This window comes from Oncorhynchus clarkii, chromosome 24 (assembly GCF_045791955.1).
Source record: "Oncorhynchus clarkii lewisi isolate Uvic-CL-2024 chromosome 24, UVic_Ocla_1.0, whole genome shotgun sequence".
NCBI classification, from domain to species: domain Eukaryota; kingdom Metazoa; phylum Chordata; class Actinopteri; order Salmoniformes; family Salmonidae; genus Oncorhynchus; species Oncorhynchus clarkii.
In genome coordinates, this window is record NC_092170.1 from 42,312,317 (window position 1) to 42,332,202 (window position 19,886).

At 45.9% G+C, this 19,886-nt stretch overlaps 2 protein-coding genes across 3 annotated transcripts in view; both read right to left on the reverse strand.

The window, feature by feature from the left end:
- LOC139383018 (protein Atg16l2) overlaps nt 1-4,480 on the reverse strand; it is a 62,403-nt gene extending 57,923 nt beyond the window's left edge. The window contains exons 1-2 of one of the 2 annotated variants that reach the window (XM_071127311.1): nt 4,142-4,480; nt 1,462-1,531 (exon numbers count right to left, since the gene is read on the reverse strand). In XM_071127311.1, coding sequence (XP_070983412.1) covers nt 1,462-1,531; nt 4,142-4,298 — 227 coding nt within the window. In that variant the 5' untranslated portion in view covers nt 4,299-4,480. The remainder of the gene's footprint in view (nt 1-1,461; nt 1,532-4,141) is intronic. The other variant, XM_071127312.1, reaches the window with a different exon arrangement.
- Nucleotides 4,481-5,053: 573 nt separating this feature from the next.
- The window catches only part of LOC139382688 (WD repeat domain 62), a 61,052-nt gene continuing 46,219 nt past the window's right edge, over nt 5,054-19,886 (reverse strand). Inside the window, exons 25-30 of the mRNA XM_071126780.1 lie at nt 18,185-18,307; nt 15,114-15,234; nt 14,089-14,194; nt 12,242-12,308; nt 7,726-8,687; nt 5,054-6,853 (exon numbers count right to left, since the gene is read on the reverse strand). Of these exons, the coding sequence (XP_070982881.1) occupies nt 6,599-6,853; nt 7,726-8,687; nt 12,242-12,308; nt 14,089-14,194; nt 15,114-15,234; nt 18,185-18,307 (1,634 nt within the window). The 3' untranslated portion in view covers nt 5,054-6,598. The remainder of the gene's footprint in view (nt 6,854-7,725; nt 8,688-12,241; nt 12,309-14,088; nt 14,195-15,113; nt 15,235-18,184; nt 18,308-19,886) is intronic.

Sequence of the window (19,886 nt, forward strand, 5' to 3'; positions counted from 1 at the left end):
TATGGTGGTGTTATACATGTTGTATTGTAGATATACATTGTATTGTATTGTAGATATGTAGTGGTGTAATAATGGTATATGATGTACTGTTTTATCTTTTGTTTTATGAGTTATGTAAGTGCTTTGGACCCCAGGAAGAGTAGCTGCTGCCTTGGCAGGAACTAATGGGGATCCATAATAAACCCCAGGAAGAGTAGCTGCTGCCTTGGCAGGAACTAATGGGGATCCATAATAAACCCCAGGAAGAGTAGCTGCTGCCTTGACAGGAACTAATGGGGATCCATAATAAACCCCAGGAAGAGTAGCTGCTGCCTTGACAGGAACTAATGGGGATCCATAATAAACCCCAGGAAGAGTAGGTGCTGCTTTGGCAGGAACTAATGGGGATCCATAATAAACCCCAGGAAGAGTAGGTGCTGCTTTGGCAGGAACTAATGGGGATCCATAATAAACCCCAGGAAGAGTAGGTGCTGCTTTGGCAGGAACTAATGGGGATCCATAATAAACCCCAGGAAGAGTAGGTGCTGCTTTGACAGGAACTAATGGGGATCCATAATAAACCCCAGGAAGAGTAGGTGCTGCTTTGGCAGGAACTAATGGGGATCCATAATAAACCCCAGGAAGAGTAGGTGCTGCTTTGACAGGAACTAATGGGGATCCATAATAAACCCCAGGACGAGTAGCTGCCGACTTGGCAGGAACTAATGGGGATCCATAATAAACCCCAGGAAGAGTAGCTGCTGCCTTGGCAGGAACTAATGGGGATCCATAATAAACCCCAGGAAGAGTAGGTGCTGCTTTGGCAGGAACTAATAGGGATCCATAATAAACCCCAGGAAGAGTAGCTGCTGCCTTGGCAGGAACTAATGGGGATCCATAATAAACCCCAGGAAGAGTAGCTGCTGCCTTGGCAGGAACTAATGGGGATCCATAATAAACCCCAGGAAGAGTAGCTGCTGCCTTGGCAGGAACTAATGGGGATCCATAATAAACCCCAGGAAGAGTAGCTGCTGCCTTGACAGGAACTAATGGGGATCCATAATAAACCCCAGGAAGAGTAGCTGCTGCTTTGGCAGGAACTAATGGGGATCCATAATAAACCCCAGGAAGAGTAGCTGCTGCTTTGGCAGGAACTAATGGGGATCCATAATAAACCCCAGGAAGAGTAGGTGCTGCTTTGGCAGGAACTAATGGGGATCCATAATAAACCCCAGGAAGAGTAGCTGCTGCTTTGGCAGGAACTAATGGGGATCCCTAATACAAACAAATACAAAACACACAGACACTTAACAAACAGGACAAACTATCTCTCACATTCCATACAGGTTTCTATCACACACATCAATAGGGCAGAGTTCTTCCGGGGTAGGAAACTCCTGGCCTTACACATCAAAACAAGCTAAATACGTCCATTGAGAAGTAAGCACATTGACAACATCATTCTTCTAGTGTAATAATGACCTTGAACCAGATCCCAGGATGCCTTTCGTGATGAGGGCTCTCTGATTGGACCTCTCCAGCAGATTAATATCTGTAGGATGACATCACCAATATAGAAAACAGAACACCATTATAGAACACAGAACACCATTACAGAACACAGAACACCATTATAGAACACAGAACACCATTACAGAACACAGAACACCATTACAGAACACAGAACACCATTACAGAACACAGAACATCAATATACGGTGCATTCGGAAAGTATTCAGACCCCTGGACGTTTTCCACATTTTGTTACGTTACAGCCTTGTTCTAAAATGGATTAAATAGTTTTACCCCTCATCAATCTACACACAATACCCCATAATGACAAAGCAAAAAAAGGTTTTTAGACATTTTTTGCAAATGTATATGTAACTGATGTGAAATGGCTAGCTAGTTAGCGGTGGTGCGCGCTAGTAGCGTTTCAATCGGTGACGTCACTCGCTCTGAGACCTTGAAGTAGTGGTTCCCCCTTGCTCTGCAAGGGCCGCGGCTTTTGTGGAGCGATGGGTAACGATGCTTCGTGGGTGTCAGTTATTGATGTGTGCGGAGGGTCCCTGGTTCAAGCCCAGGTTGGGGCGAGGAGAGGAACGGAAGCTATACTGTTACATATATATAAAAAAAACACTGAAATATCACATTTATATAGAGTACCAGTAAAAAGTTTTTACACACCTACTCATTCAAGGGTTTTTCTTTATTTTTACTATTTTCTACATTGTAGAAAAATAGTGAAGACATCAAACCTATGAAATATCGCATATAGTAGTAACCAAAAAATTGTTAAACAAATCAAAATATATTTTATATGAGATTCTTCAAAGTAGCCATCCTTTTTTTTTTAACAAACAAAATAATTTTGGGGGGGGGGGTTTACCCCTTTTTGGTGGTATCCAATTGGTAGTCACAGTCTTGTTGCTGCAACTCCCGTACGGACTTGGGAGAAGCGAAGGTCGAGAGCCGTCCATCCTCCCGTAACACGACCCAACCAAGCTGCACTGCCCGCTTAACCCAGAAGCCAACCACACCAATGTGTCGGAAGAAACAGTGTGTCTGCAGAAATAACTGGCCGACCAGCGTGCATGCGCCCGGCCCGCCACAGGAGTCACTAGAGCGCGATGGCCCAAATCCGGTCACGGGCCAGCTGCGACAAAGACAGGACTCGAACCAGGATGTCTAGTGGCGCAGATAGCACTGCGATGACGCGCCTTAGACCACTGCACCACTCGGGAGGCCATAAGAACAAATTCATAATTACAGAGACGGCCACACATCATCTATGCCTGGCTGCAGTTTGACAAATACAAATAACTTGCTCTTTTGTCCATAATAATCTCATCATGTTGACTACTGTACTGTATGTGCCAGCTGTTGGCTGTAGCTCAATACTAGAGTCGGCACACTCGCTATATAACACACATTTTTTTTTTTGGGGGGGGGGGGCGTGACAACCTTCAGTAGAGTTGAAAATGTGATGGAAACGCAGTTAATTTGTTTGTTTTTTATTCAATAAATGGGATTTTTTCCCCCCTGTGCACTACATCATCACACGTTTACCACCAACAAGTCAATTTGATGGAAACATCTCTGGTGAGAAATTGCAAATATTGTTTTTTTGCAGATTTAATAATATTCGCATGAAAACCTGTTGCCAATTGGATGGAAACCTGGCTACATTCATTTTTGTTACATTAAACCACGTTTCCATCCACAGTCTTTATGCAAGTAAAGTCTTCCCGTATTAAAAAAAAAAAACATGACAGCTTTGATGGTACAGTTTCACAACTGCTGATAGATTATTTGTTAGTTCGAAATGGTGGGATATTTTTGTGTGGGTAAACTTAATAATGCACGAAATTGCGATGGCAACGTCCTTATGGGCAAATATTGATATAATAACCCATCAAACAGAAGTAAATTTAGAGTCACATGATATGATATGGTGTGTGGTCGTCCCACTACAAATCAGGAAACCATGCAGTTTAATAGGATATGTTAAATTCATAGATGAACTTCACAGGATGGTGAATGTGCACTGTGATCTTGATGCTCCTTTCCAATAAATAGAGGGTCATATCCTGGTGACACGATGCTTGACAGCCATTTGACTTTTATCCATAATAATGTCATAATGTAGACTAGCCTACCAGCACTGTATCTGTGAGCGGTTGGGCTGGAGACCACGAACCAAGACCAGAGTCGGCACACTTGCTATTTAACGCAACAGTTTGTGACAAAACTATAACGTACAGTTGAAAATGCGATGGAAACATTGAATTTTAAATTTTTAATAGGTACATGAAAACGTAAGCAAAAAGGTAGGCCTACATTGTGTGTGCCCTACGTCATCACGCACTGATTTTATCCGCAAAAAAAAGTTAATTTGGTGTCAACACTGGTGGCAAAATTCACACTTAAAAAAAAAAATGGGATTCTATAGTATTCGCTTGAAAATCTGTCTCCAATTGAATTCAAACCGAGCTATCTATTGTTGCAGCATGGCAGTATCTCTAGAACTTCCTTGAATCGGAAAATGAATCATGCTTAATTAAGTTTTTTTTAGGCCATCTGAAAGAAAACTATAATATATATATATATATATATATATATATTTTTTACACAAGACCTTCAGCAAAGAACTTGTACATACATGCCAGTATGACATCTTGAAACATCGCCTTCTGATACTTATCCCGATGTTTGAGTTGGCGGATGATATGACGTTTCCATGAGTCGGCCGTCTTCTGGGTGTTTATCTTTTCTTCGACTTTAGACGCCTCGCCACGTTCCGCTCCTAGCGCCGCCATGATAGACTAGTCCTACAGCAATTTAGGCTGTTACTAAACGGCATTGCCAAATAGTTTAGTCTATTGTATATCAGAGAAACATTTATTAACTTTCCATTTCAATAAAATCTCTACCGAGACTGGCTCGGCTGTCAACATGGAAGTGCCAGGCGGTCCGGCGAACAACAAGTTTCCTATCCAATCAGATGCTACTTACCATTATTTTCCTGAGTCAGACTGGAATCGTCATTATCGTCATTGAAAACATGTTGGGGCAGGACACGCCCGTGCTGAAGTACAATGCCAATTAAAATCTGTTTGTGTGACCACTGTCAAACTCCCCACTATCTATGCCACGTTCACCTGCCACTCGGAAACTTCCGACTTGCTAACTGGTTGTAGTTATTTACATGCTGCAGTCAACCAGTTCAAGTCGGAACATTCGGAGATTCCACCTCAACGCGGCACTACTCTAAAATAATTTATACATATGGACCAACAGAAAAGTGCATGACTGAATCAAGAGAATGAGCAATTGGCCAAGACTGCCTCCAGTAGGTCCGGTGTTCAGCAGTTCTCTTCAAAGATGGCACCCTAATTCCTTCTTTAAATTTGGTCTCCACAGATGTTCTCCAGGGCCCTCCTCTGCAGACGTTGGGAGCGTTCCTCTGCCAGACATTCTCCAGACCTTCATCTGTTCCTAGTCAGTCCCCCCCCCCCCCCCCGTGGGTTCCACATTAAAGCTAGTCTGGTTGTTGTATGGAGAACACACAAAGCAATATGTAAAAAAACTTTATTACACATTCTTAATAAAATATACATTTTGTATGAATGCAAAAGCAGAAAGGTAAAATTACAAATAATTTACATACACAGGTGGAACACCACAGGGGAACTGTACAAAACACTGCAGGTGACGGTGAGACTATTCTACCCATCTGATTCCACAGGCTTTAACATAATAGAGCCCTTAACACTAGTGTCTGTTGGCTCCAACCTCAATAGGAAGCAAGCGGAAACCACACTAATACTGAACTTCGACTTGACTGCTTGGATAGAGAGAACTCAGTATCAACTAGCAAAACATAACCTGGTACACAAATACCTGGTCAGGTCAAAAAGAAACAGACCATAATAATAAGAGATTCAAATGTAAACACTGATTAAAGCAGGTCACTTTGGTTGTGGCTGAATGACTCCTCGTTGACTGCTTTGACGCTCAAATAGATCATGTTTTAAAATAACGCGTTACCATGGCTACAAGGTTAGATACAGAATGGGGTTAAGGACCTGGGCTCGTAGCCACAAAGCATCCAAGAGAAGGAGTGCTGATCTAGGATCTGTCTAATGTGATCGTATTCATAAAAATAAAAAAATAAAACCCACAATGCATCTAAAATGATAAACTGATCCTAGATCAGCACTTCTACTTTGAGATGCTTTTGTGAGAGCTAAATGAATCGAAGAATAACAACAGCTACCAAAACACACAAAAAAAAGACAGACAACAAAACAAGAGCTTTCAATTAAAGTAATAAGCAAAAAGAAAGAAAACGTGAAATAAAACATCCATTAATTAAGATAAATAGGAAAATAAGACAAAGCTAAAAGATTTTAAACAATTTGGAGACTTTAAACTAGATTGTGAAGCATGTATTTACCAGTGCCTTATTTCAGTCAGTCTCTAATGAGGTGCTAAACATTTCACTGAAAGTATGGGGTTTAAAACGAATCTAAATAAACATTCTAATATACAGAGACAGTCGTCCGGTCAGGTTTTAAAAAGGTGCTGTTGGTTAAAAGGGACAGGATGCTATTGAAAACAGTCTGGTGAGAAGAGACAGGATGCTATTGAAGACGGTCTGGTTAGAAGAGACAGGATGCTATTGAAGACAGTCTGGTTAGAAGGGACAGGACGCTATTGAAAACAGTCTGGTGAGAAGAGACAGGATGCTATTGAAAATAGTCTGGTTAGAAGGGACAGGATGCTACTGAAACAGTCTGGTGAGAAGAGACAGGATGCTATTGAAAACAGTCTGGTGAGAAGGGACAGGATGCTACTGAAACAGTCTGGTGAGAAGAGACAGGATGCTACTGAAACAGTCTGGTGAGAAGTGAAAGCATCTAATTGCTCACATCTGGTTAGTTAATATTTGCTTCACATAAGGACGTCTTATCAGCTAGGGTCATGTCTGTTAAAACGTGCATATTCGAGTCGCGTCCAGGGATAACTTTTCCTAACCTTAACTTAATTCCCCTAACCTGCTACGAAAAGTAACTTCTGATATTAGCGGGGCATCCCATCTAGTCAAACCCATCAACTAGCTACTGTCCATCTTCTTCTCAGCAATGAACAGCAGCATCTCAGAGTATTTCTCCAATAGAGCCACGGTCCGGTCGTCTCTCAGCTGGCGACCTGGAGAGTCCTCCAGGGGACAGGGGGCGCTGTGACCTGCTGCTGACGTCGGACCCGAAGGAAACACAGAGGCCAGCTCCGTCTGAGCCACACAAAAGGCCTCTTTTAAAATGGCCGACATCTGGCCCTGCTGCTCTGGGCTGTCTGTCATACAGCAGACCTGTGAGAGAACAGAGAGAGAGACAGACAACGTTGTATCGGTCTCAATGGTGGTGTCCGTGTTCTCTGACGCCATAATGGGACAGATATGTTGCGAACTCTATGTGACGGAACGGGAACGGGCAAAGAATGAGGAAGCGGATAGAATCTGCTATCTTATGATTATCAGTGAGATGAACAAAAAATTTATAAAATATCAATTACTATGTATAGCTTTGTAAGACTATAAATGACCAACCACCCAGTTTGAGTAGTTAGACAGTTTATGCCCCTGCTTTTGAGAGGAGCTGGCTACTGTACCGGGATACTAAAAGCATTTGCGCTAAGCTAACGACATGCTACTCTCCAAACTGCATTTGCGCTAAGCTAACGACATGCTAACTTCAATCTCCAAACTGCATTTGCGCTAAGCTAACGACATGCTAACTTCCATCTCCAAACTGCATTTGCGCTAAGCTAACGACATGCTAACTTCAATCTCCAAACTGCATTTGCGCTAAGCTAACGACATGCTAACTTCAATCTCCAAACTGCATTTGCGCTAAGCTAACGACATGCTAACTTCCATCTCCAAACTGCATTTGCGCTAAGCTAACGACATGCTAACTTCAATCTCCAAACTGCATTTGCGCTAAGCTAACGACATGCTAACTTCCATCTCCAAACTGCACGCAGAGATAAAAAAAAATGCTATCCATGAGTTCGGACTCTCCGGGTAAGTAGAGAAATGACTGAAATATCTCAAAATCAGCAGTATCCCTTTGAAAGAATAAAGGCTCAGATGAAATGTTGGGCCAGGCTCGTTAAAACTTGATAACACGTGAATCTTTGAAAAGCTAGTGAATATAATTTTTAATACGTTTGTAATCTGACCTTGTTGTAGAATGTGACGGCTCTTCTCATGGTGTGCCTCAACTCGTTGGCCACCTGGTGACACATCTGAAGGTTCAGGGTTTCCTCTACAGAGTCACCGTGGAGACCAGAGTCACCGTGGAGAGGGAAGGAACAGGCAGAACCAGACACAGGACTGTCGCTAGCCTGCTGCAGCTGGGGCAGATGGGAGGGGTTCTCAGTGAGCTGGGCCTGAGGGATGGTTGGGCACAGATGGGGGGCCGGAGACGTGGTGGAGGCCGGAGACGTGGTGGGGGCTGGGCTGCTGCGGAGCCCTGGTAATCCTCCCCATGGCCCCAAGCTGTCCTCCATGTTACGGAGGCACCTCTTCGCCTCCTTCCCAAGAGAACGCATCTCAGTTGGGGTGACCAAGGCGTGGCGGGTCGGACGGGTCGAGTCTCCAAACCTCCTCTGGGACTTGTGGGAGGCCAGAGGGAAGGTTGGGGTGGGGGGGTCAGAGGGCACAGCCAGGTCCAGGTGGAGAGCTGCTCTGGCTCTGTGGTTCCCCGCAGGAGAAGGAGGGACGGAGGGAGGCTGGCTGGCAGGAGCAGGAGGCTCCACTGAGGAAGGGGTGGTGGTGTGGGATACAGGGGGCTGGACTACAGGTGGCGGGACTACAGGGGGCTGGACTACAGGGGGCTGGACTACAGGGGGCGGCAGATTCTCCTTGCACTCCGGATCTGTAATGTTCTGGAGGTCCTGGGGGGATGAGGCTCTCGCCTCCATGATCTTCCCCCCAGCAGGGTGCTCCTCAGTCGGGGAGATGTTCAGGCCCTCACCCTGGGACCTCTTGGCTCTGGAGCTGGTGGTGGTGCCCATGTAACGCTGGCGAGGCAGCCGGGTCAGGGGCTCCTTGTCCAGGCCGGGCTGGGAGGGTTTGAGGGTGGAGCTGGATGATGATGATGGACCACTAGACTGAGACCTCAGGGTTTTATCGGGCACATCTGACAGGTCGGAACAGAAAGACAGCAGGTCAATGACATTCAGGGTTATTTACTCCACTGTTTCTCCCATCCTGATCCTAGGGGACGTAGTACACATCGTTGGGTCCTCAGGACCAGGATGGGAGAAATGCTGGTTTATTGTAACAAAGTCTCACATTGCATCCTAGAAACCAGATTATCACCCCGTGTTGATTTATACATCAGAGCAGGCTGCCAGCACCAGTGGAACCCCAGCGAGAGATGGAGACAAGGATACAGAGAACCAAGTCTAGCTATCCCATAACACAAGGTGAGTTACAATCAATGCTGTTGTGGATCAACCACACACACACCTCCCAGAGTGTCTCTCCAGTGTAGAACAGCTATGGTTTTGCGGCTGCGTAGGGGATGGCGGGGTTGGGGAGTCTGCTGGACCGAAGAGGAGCGCCTCTTTAAAGACGTTGGATGACACTCCGCACCCCTCACTGGATTGTTACAGCAACAGTCAACCAGCGGGCAGACAGACAGACAGACCATCAACCAGCAGACAGACAGACCATCAACCAGCAGACAGACAGACAGACAGACCATCAACCAGCAGACAGACAGACCATCAACCAGCAGACAGACAGACCATCAACCAGCAGACAGACAGACAGACCAGCAGACAGACCATCAACCAGCCAGCAGACAGACAGACCAGCAGACAGATCAACCAGCCAGCAGACAGACAGACCATCAACCAGCAGACAGACAGACAGACCAGCAGACAGACCATCAACCAGCTAGCAGACCGACAGACAGACCATCAACCAGCAGACAGACAGACAGACAGACCATCAACCAGCAGACAGACAGACAGACCAGCAGACAGACCAGCAGACAGACCAGCAGACAGACCAGCAGACAGACCATCAACCAGCCAGCAGACAGACAGACCATCAACCAGCCAGCAGACAGACAGACCATCAACCAGCAGACAGACAGACAGACCAGCAGACAGACCATCAACCAGCTAGCAGACCGACAGACAGACCATCAACCAGCAGACAGACCATCAACCAGCCAGCAGACAGACAGACCATCAACCAGCCAGCAGACAGACAGACCATCAACCAGCAGACAGACCATCAACCAGCTAGCAGACAGACCATCAACCAGCCAGCAAACAGACCATCAACCAGCTAGCAGACAGACAAGCCCACATCAGACCTTAACCCCACTGGATGGTTCTGGATGATTCTTCTAGCAACCAACATGAGATGACAGGTTTATACCCACACTCACTACAGCATCCACCACACCAGGGTTTCTCTTAGCCAGTAAATTCTGGCTTTTGGTCGTTTCAAAACATTTAAAGCCGATACATAAACTTGTTGCCGGCCAAATTGTCCTGGAGAAAAATAAAATAACAGTGATTATCCCCAGTTCCAGTGTGCCAGCCGAGAGGAAACTCGTTCTCCAAACTAGTAAAGACAGCCTCAAGATCCCTCCTTCTTGAGGACAAAGTAGCGAGGCTGATGTGCATCGAGCTGCTCCAAGGAGTTGGACAGTTTTAACTTCCCAATAGCAGTGGCTCACTTTGAGCAGACCACCGCCACAGTCAAGTAAATTAGAGGCCAATGATTGTGTTCGTCGGGCCCAGTCCTAGTAGTTCTGCTGCTGCCCTAGGCCAGATCAACATATTCCTTGCCTGTGTCATGTATAGTATCAACAATTTGGAATGGATTGATAGAGTAATATTGTGTGTCATGAGCAATTGGTGACTTCAGTTGAGATTATTCAGTGACGTCATGGCTTTAGAAGCTTCTGATAGGCTAATTGACATTGGTCTGATGAAACAAAAATAGAACTGTTTGGCCATAATGACCATCGTTAGGTTTGGACGAAAAAAAGGGGGAGGCTTGCAAGCTGAAGAACACCATCCCAACCGTGAAGCACGGGGGTGGCAGCATCATGTTGTGGGGGTGCTTTGCTGCAGGAGGGACTGGTGCACTTCACAAAATAGATGGCATCATGAGGCACGAAAATTATGTGGATATATTGAAGCAACATCTCAAGGACATCAGTCAGGAAGTTAAAACTTGGTCGCAAATGGGTCTTCCAAATGAACAATGACCCCAAGAATACTTCCATAGTTGTGGCAAAATGGCTTAAGGACAACAAAGTCAAGGTATTGGAGTGGCCATCACAAAGCCCTGACATCATCCTATAGATAATTTGTGGGCAGAACTGAAGAATTGTGTGTGAGCAAGGAGACACAAACCTGACTCAGTTACACCAGAACTGTCAGGAGGAACGGGCCAAAATTCACCCAACTTATTGTGGGAAGCTTGTGGAAGGCTACCCGAAATGTTTGACCCAAGTTAAGCAATTTAAAGGCAATGCTACCAAACACTAATTGAGTGTATGTAAACTTCTGACCCACCGGGAATGTGATGAAAGAAATAAAAGCTGAAATAAATAATTCTCTCCACTATTATTCTGACATTTCACATTCTTAAAATAAAGTGGTGATCATAACTGACCTAAAACAGGGCATTTATACTAGGATTAAATGTCAGGAATTGTGAAAAATGGAGTTTAAATGTATTTGGCTAAGGTTAACTTCTGACTTCAACTGTATATCACACGACACGAGTCACGACAGTTCAAATTACAATAAGCATAACATTTATTAATATCATGAGCTTTGGAAACAAGTGCTTTCATGAATGCCTGACGCGGGCCTTATTTCACAGGAGCACTGTAAAACAAGCGCTCTCTCAATGAACCAGTCTGAATGAATTTGGCTTATTTACATATTGAATATGATTGTCCAAAATGTATTTGATAATTTATTTTATTTCTGGTGCTGTACCGCAGCGGAAATGGGGAGCAGGGCGGCCCGGTCATGGCTAGAAGGCGTTTTAGCTAACCCTAATCCTTTTCCTAACTTTAACCTAATTCTCCTAACCTGCTATGAAAAGTCAAATCTGATGTTATTTTGACAAAAGTTGGATCCCTTCTAGCCATGGCCGGCCCTGATGTTCGTTGACAGCCATGTTATGCTATTTATTAGGCCTAATTACAATTTGAAAATAGCTGTGTTTTGTTATTTATTATTTAAAATGTTCATACAAATAGCCTTTAGGACAGGTCATTTGCAAATATTATATTTGAATTAAAAAATTAAAAAATTAAAAAATTGTAATTTATGATTTATAGCAGGGATGAAGATGCAGCAGACTATGTTTTGCTTTTCAGAAAAACCTGTCACGTTGGTATAAGAACATCATTCAACTTTAGTACAACTTTACAGGCTAATTTCTACTCCGTTAAAATGAATTACAAATCTAAAATGTGATTTTGAGCAGGGTGGGTTGACACCCTAATGCGTTAACACGACACCCTAATGCGTTAACACGACACCCTAATGCGTTAACACGACACCCTAATGCGTTAACACGACACCCTAATGCATGTCCCGATACATTTCTTAAAAACGTCCGGTAAATTTTTAAAATCCGGCTCCGCATTTTCCTCCGAACTGGAAACCCTACACCACATCAGTCTACCTCTAGACGAGTACTCACCAGGGGTCTGGTTCTCCTCTTGAACAGATTCTGTAGTACTGCTCACGACAAACTGCTTGGAGTTGGCCTGTAGATAGCAAAAAAAAACATCTTCAGTGACTTTCATGAACTTTTATGGGAGATTAACATCAAAATATGATTTGCATCTCAGCTTAGGATCTGGCCCCTGATGTGTATCTTTGTGTTCTGCGTGTTGGTGAGGAACTAACCTCGCTCAGTGGCTATAAGTCTGGTAAAAATCAACCATTCAAAATTGGTCTTAGTGGGAGTGACCATGGAATTATTTGTGAATGACCTCAGTATGTCATCATTTAATTTCAGCGAATCACACGACAGTGAGGCGTGGCTCCAAATGGAGGCAGGACTTGGGTAGGAACTTGTGGTGTGCTAGCAAAAAAAAACATTCCCTCTAACCTCAAAGGGAGAAGAATACAATAGGTCCTACCTTCCAACTAGCAAAGGACATAGCTAACTAACGAATGGCTTCACGAGAAGAACAAAGACTACCCCCCTAAAATCTGTGGTCGAGGGGCCTCCCGTGTGGCGCAGTGGTTAAGGGCGCTGTACTGCAGCGCCAGCTGTGCCATCAGAGTCCCTGGGGTTCGCGCCCAGGCTCTGTCGTAACCGGCCGCGACCGGGAGGTCCGTGGGGCGACGCACAATTGGCCTAGCGTCGCCCGGGTTAGGGAGGGCTTGGTCGGTAGGGGTGTCCTTGTCTCATCGCGCACCAGCGACTCCTGTGGCGGGCCGGGCGCAGTGTACGCTAACCAAGGTGGCCAGGTGCACGGTGTTTCCTGCGACACATTGGTGCCGCTGGCTTCCGGGTTGGATGTGCGCTGTGTTAAGAAGCAGTGCGGCTTGGTTGGGTTGTGTATCGGAGGACGCATGACTTTCAACCTTCGTCTCTCCCGAGCCCCTACGGGAGTTGTAGCGATGAGACAAGATAGTAGCTACTAAAAACAATTGGATACCACGAAATTGGAGAGAAAAAGGGGTAAAAACAATTTTTTAAAATAAAAGTCTGGTCGATGTGTGTCGCGTTTGCGGGGAAAATGTTCCCAGTAAGAGTCTCAAGCTGAAACTTCGGGCCGATAGAACAGATGCACAAGACACGTGGGGGAAGGTGTTGTGGGAAATGATTGGTAGATTAAGACAATTATAGGTCCAATGTAACAGTATATATTTTTTTATCTCAATGTCAGAATTGATGGGTAACAAGTACCTTACTAAGATTGTTTTTTGACAATTTTAATTGAAAACAAAAATAGCTTCTTAGCAAATATCAACTTCTGAAGAAAGACTTTTGCTAGGACTGTCTGGGAGTAGGGAGAGGAAATCAGACAGCTAGCTGTTATTAGTAGAGGCTTGGAACTCTGGCATGGAACTCTGGCTTGGAACTCTGGCTTGGAACTCTGGCTTGGAACTCTGGCTTGGAACTCTGGCTTGGAACTCTGGCTTGGAACTCTGGCTTGGAACTCTGGCTTGGAACTCTCTTATTGGTCTACTAACTCATTTACCACCTAGTGATGTCATCAGGCAGGCCAAAAACTCCATCCCACCAAAAACGGGCAGAAATTTCAGGCTGTCTTTTCAAACAGCTCTTACACGAAAAAGGCCATTTATCACAATTTCACAGAATTATTCCAACCTCATTGTGAAAATATATATATAAAAACACAGGAATTATTCTGCACTGGGCCTTTAAACCAATGAGCAATACTCCGGGAGAAATCTCCTGCCACCCTGTATCCTAACGAAGGCCAATATTCACGCCGTGTTCCACCAGATCTTCCTCACATTTTGGGCGGAAGAATCAGCGAACAAGATAAGTGAGGAACAGGCCAGTACCTGAGTAGTGTTGAGGCTGGGGGTCGGGTCAGGTGAGGAGTGGCTGCTGGGCTCCTCAGTGATGCTGGGCGGGAGAGGAGCAGGACGCAGGGCAGAACCAGGACCACTAACACGCCACGGATAAGAATTAGGACAGGTTTTAAAAACTAAACAAGTACACATTGCATGATTGAATCAATATACAGTATATCTTGATGCTCCTGGACACACATCAGTGATGTATGTGAATACTAACCGCACACTGCATCAATACAGGGGGAGGTGTGACCGAGGCAGGGGGAGGTGTGACCGAGGCAGGGGGAGGTGTGACCGAGGCAGGGGGAGGTGTGACCGAGGCAGGGGGGTGTGTGACCGAGGCAGGGGGGTGTGTGACCGAGGCAGGGGGGTGTGTGACCGAGGCAGGGGGGTGTGTGACCGAGGCAGGGGGGTGTGTGACTGAGGCAGGGGGGTGTGTGACTGAGGCAGGGGGGTGTGTGACTGAGGCAGGGGGAGGTGTGACTGAGGCAGGGGGGGTGTGACTGAGGCAGGGGGGGTGTGACTGAGGCAGGGGGAGGTGTGACTGAGGCAGGGGGGGTGTGACTGAGGCAGAGGCTTGGAGTGAAAACCTACAGGACAGTAGATCCCCAGGAAGAGGGTTGGACTGATAACCTACAGGACAGTGTGACTGAGGCAGGGGGAGGTGTGACTGAGGCAGGGGGAGGTGTGACTGAGGCAGGGGGAGGTGTGACTGAGGCAGGGGGGGTGTGACTGAGGCAGGGGGGGTGTGACTGAGATAAATGGTGCTTTCAAGACAACTGGGAACTCTTGGAAAAAAGGTGTAATCATGACGTCAGTGATCATCAGGTCGGAAAGTCAGAGCTCTAGAAAGATGCCCGAGTTTCCAACTTTGAATTCCGAGCTGGTATACTGCCCCCCCCCAGAGTTCCTAGTTGCCTTGAACGCACTGACGTTGGAGATCCCCAGGTTCCCAGTTGTTTTGAATGCGGCATAAGGTGAGGTGGTGACTGAGGCAAGGCGTTACTGACCGGAGTCGGCTCTGGAAACGAGACAGGAAGCGTGTAGAGATGCTGAATCGGGGGTTGAGGAAGAGGCTCTCGGTCTCTATGGGTGGAGTCTGCAGACTGGACAGGTCAGTCTCAAACCTCTCTACAGGGGCAGAACAGATAGCAGTTATAGCTAGCTACAAACTGTACTTACAATACAGCCTAACTGTTACCAAATTGTAAAAAATGGTTTACGAGACACTAGCCTAGACTCACAACCACATCTGTCTGTCCGACGGCCTGGTTAGGGTTAGACCCAGACCAGAGTATGTGAGCTGGAGCGGAGCCTGTCCAACTCGCCTGCAGCGCGGAGCGAGTTTCCCCAAAGACCTTCTCACCCGCTCCAATTTAGCGCCAGTATAGCTCACTTCATGAGTTCAGGGGACGCCCGGCCCAGCATGCATTTGTCGTCTACTCGTCTGCTGCTATAGACCCTTGCTTTAGTTACTGTCAAAGGAGTTCACTAAATATTTTCATAAAGAAACTGATAAAACACACAGGTGCTAAATCGAGGTGACTTCCTGGAGATCTACTGTCCTGTAGGTTTTCAGTCCAACCCTAATTTAGCATATCTGATTCAGCTAGTTAAGGTCTTGTTGAGCAGCTAATTAGTAGAATCAGGTGTGTTAAATTAGGGTTGGCCTGAAAACCCACAGGACAGTAGATCTCCAGGAAGAGGGTTGTGCTGAAAACCTACAGGACAGTAGATCTCCAGGAAGAGGGTTGGACTGAAAACCTACAGGACAGTAGATCTCCAGGAAGAGGGTTGGACTGAAAACATACAGGACAGTAGATCTCCAGGAAGAGGGTTGGAGTGAAAACCTACAGGACAGTAGATCTCCAGGAAGAGGCTTGGAGTGAAAACCTACAGGACAGTAGATCTCCAGGAAGAGGCTTGGAGTGAAAACCTACAGGACAGTAAATCTCCAGGAAGAGGGTTGGACTGAAAACCTACAGGACGGTAGATCTCCAGGAAGAGGGTTGGAGTGAAAACCTACAGGACAGTAGATCTCCAGGAAGAGGGTTGGGCTGAAAACCTACAGGACAGTAGATCTCCAGGAAGAGGGTTGTGCTGAAAACCTACAGGACAGTAGATCTCCAGGAAGAGGGTTGTGCTGAAAACCTACAGGACAGTAGATCTCCAGGAAGAGGGTTGTGCTGAAAACCTACAGGACAGTAGATCTCCAGGAAGAGGGTTGTGCTGAAAACCTACAGGACAGTAGATCCAGGAAGAGGGTTGGGCAGCCCCTGTCTTAAAACGGTATATTATCTATACAATAGGGTATAATTGATTTGGCCCCAATAGGCCTGTCATATTGCAGCTTTCCATTATGATAGCTCTATTTTGCCTAAAAACCTTTAGGCCTACTTAATTTAAAAAATACAAAATCTGACTCCCAGCCCGGCAAGAGTGGGCTGAAGGGTGTTTCGCATCCCCAGTGGCTCCGTCAGTGCTGAGAGGATATTCTCCCCTGCTGGCCGGCTCCCCAGACACCGTCACATGAGCCTGAAGACAGACTCCGGTCAAACTGGTGTTTCTACAAGTGAATTCAAAGAAGGCACTGTAGACTGAACCTAATAAAAAGGCAGTTTTCATTTTCATTCAAAGTAAATCACAGCCTATGCTCAATTTATAAACTATAATTAATACAGTACAGTATATTATTAATTACTACTTATTAATTAATACAGTATATTGTTAATTACTAATGAATTATTACTACTTATTAATTAATACAGTATAATAATATATACTTAATACAACAAAATGTTTAAATGCTGAGCGCTTAATGTCCCTGCCAGCCTAGTGTGTCGCTCTCGCAAATGCGTCACACTGCATTTTTTTCTAAGCCTTGGAATAATAGATTAAGAATATAGGCTAAATAATGAACTCCTTCTTAGACTCCCTGTCTGGCTCCTGACCTATTTACAGAGTTGTTTATATGCTGTTTAAAATATAACCACTTCTTACAGTTACAGTGTTCATGTTGATTATTACGATACTTTTCATTCATATGGCTTGGTAGATCCAGGTAGTTTGGTGTTGGTTAAAACGGTGATTTTAACGAATGGAGCCAATTTGGAATGGCGGTAGTTTAAATGTTTTTACTTTCTGTGAGCGAGGAGAGGTTGGGGAAGGACGTGGAACAACTGGGGCAGTTGCTCGCCGCTCTGTGAGCGAGGAGAGGTTGGGGAAGGACGTGGAACAACTGGGGCAGTTGCGCGCCGCTCTGTGAGCGAGGAAAGGTTGGGGAAGGACGTGGAACAACTGGGGCAGTTGCGCGCCGCTCTGTGAGCGAGGAAAGGTTGGGGAAGGACGTGGAACAACTGGGGCAGTTGCTCGCCGCTCTGTGAGCGAGGAGAGGTTGGGGAAGGACGTGGAACAACTGGGGCAGTTACGCGCCGCTCTGTGAGCGAGGAGAGGTTGGGGAAGGACGTGGAACAACTGGGGCAGTTGCGCGCCGCTCTGTGAGCGAGGAAAGGTTGGGGAAGGACGTGGAACAACTGGGATAGTTGCTCGCCGCTCTGTGAGCGAGGAGAGGTTGGGGAAGGACGTGGAACAACTGGGGCAGTTGCTCGCCGCTCTGTGAGCGAGGAGAGGTTGGGGAAGGACGTGGAACAACTGGGGCAGTTGCGCGCCGCTCTGTGAGCGAGGAGAGGTTGGGGAAGGACGTGGAACAACTGGGGCAGTTGCTCGCCGCTCTGTGAGCGAGGAGAGGTTGGGGAAGGACGTGGAACAACTGGGGCAGTTGCTCGCCGCTCTGTGAGCGAGGAGAGGTTGGGGAAGGACATGGAACAACTGGGGCAGTTGCGCGCCGCTCTGTGAGCGAGGAGAGGTTGGGGAAGGACGTGGAACAACTGGGGCAGTTGCTCGCCGCTCTGTGAGCGAGGAGAGGTTGGGGAAGGACGTGGAACAACTGGGGCAGTTGCTCGCCGCTCTGTGAGCGAGGAGAGAGATTTCTGACCGCTCGACTCACATACTCTGACCCAGACAAGAGGCTTGTGGCTCATTACATCACCATCATCATCATCATCATCATCATCATCCGTACCCTCGTTGCTCAGGTGGTTGGCCATGGTGTCAAAGTGTTGTCTAAGGAGTGTCTGTGGATCTTCCTCCTCTTCCTCCACTCCAGAACTACCTGTAGAACTCACCTGGCTCAGGGAGTCAGTATCTGTAGGGGGAGAAGAGGAGTCAGTATCTGTAGGTGGAGAAGAGGAGTCAGTATCTACAGGGAGAGGAGTCAGTATCTACAGGGGGAGACAGGAGAGGAGTCAGTATCTACAGGGAGAGACAAGAGGAGAGGAGTCAGTATCTACAGGGGGAGACAGGAGAGGAGTCAGTATCTACAGGGGGAGACAGGAGAGGAGTCAGTATCTACAGGGAGAGACAAGAGGAGAGGAGTCAGTATCTACAGGGGGAGACAAGAGGAGAGGAGTCAGTATCTACAGGGGGAGACAAGAGGAGAGGAGTCAGGGAGTCAGTATCTATAGGGGGAGACAAGAGGAGAGGAGTCAGGATCTATAGGGGGAGACAAGAGGAGAGGAGTCAGGGAGTCAGTATCTGGAGGCTAATAGGGGTGGAAATATCATCCATTCATATTGTCAGACCCGGTGGCTTGTCATTGTTGACAACAACACCCTTTTCACCTCTTCCACACTGACTTTACGTAATTCAAAAGTACAATTCTGGTCTTTCATAATTTGGTCAGATATACTTGGATGTGTAGTGTCAGCGTTTGTTGCTGGTATGTCATGCCTAAGTTTATCTCGTCAATGAAGAAGTCATTAAAGTAGGTTGGCAATATCAGTGGGTTTTCTGATGAATGAGCCATCTGATTCAGTGAATGATGAAGCCGAGTTGGCTCCCCCCCTCTACTACACCTGTTGTATTCACCATTTCACTGTAAGATCTACTACACCTGTTGTATTCAGCATTTCACTGTGAGGTCTACTACACCTGTTGTATTCACCATTTCACTGTGAGGTCTACTACACCTGTTGTATTCAGCATTTCACTGTGAGGTCTACTACACCTGTTGTATTCAGCATTTCACTGTGAGGTCTACTACAACTGTTGTATTCACCATTTCACTGTGAGGTCTACTACACCTGTTGTATTCAGCATTTCACTGTGAGGTCTACTACACCTGTTGTATTCAGCATTTCACTGTAATGTCTACTACACCTGTTGTATTCAGCATTTCACTGTAAGGTCTACTACACCTGTTGTATTCAGCATTTCACTGTGAGGTCTACTACACCTGTTGTATTCAGCATTTCACTGTAAGGTCTACTACACCTGTTGTATTCAGCGCACGTGCCAAATAAACTTTGATTTGAATAGTGTAGTGATAGTAACAGTATTATATTAGTGTAGTGGTAGTAGTATATTAGTGTAGTGGTAGTGGTATATTAGTGTAGTGGTAGTGGTATATTAGTGTAGTGGTAGTGGTATATTATTGTAGTGGTAGTGGTATATTATTGTAGTGGTAGTGGTATATTAGTGTAGTGGTAGTAGTATATTAGTGTAGTGGTAGTAGTATATTAGTGTAGTGGTAGTAGTATATTAGTGTAGTGGTAGTAGTATATTAGTGTAGTGGTAGTGGTATATTAGTGTAGTGGTAGTGGTATATTAGTGTAGTGGTAGTGGTATATTAGTGTAGTGGTATATTAGTGTAGTGGTATATTAGTGTAGTGGTATATTAGTGTAGTGGTAGTGGTATATTAGTGTAGTGGTAGTGGTATATTAGT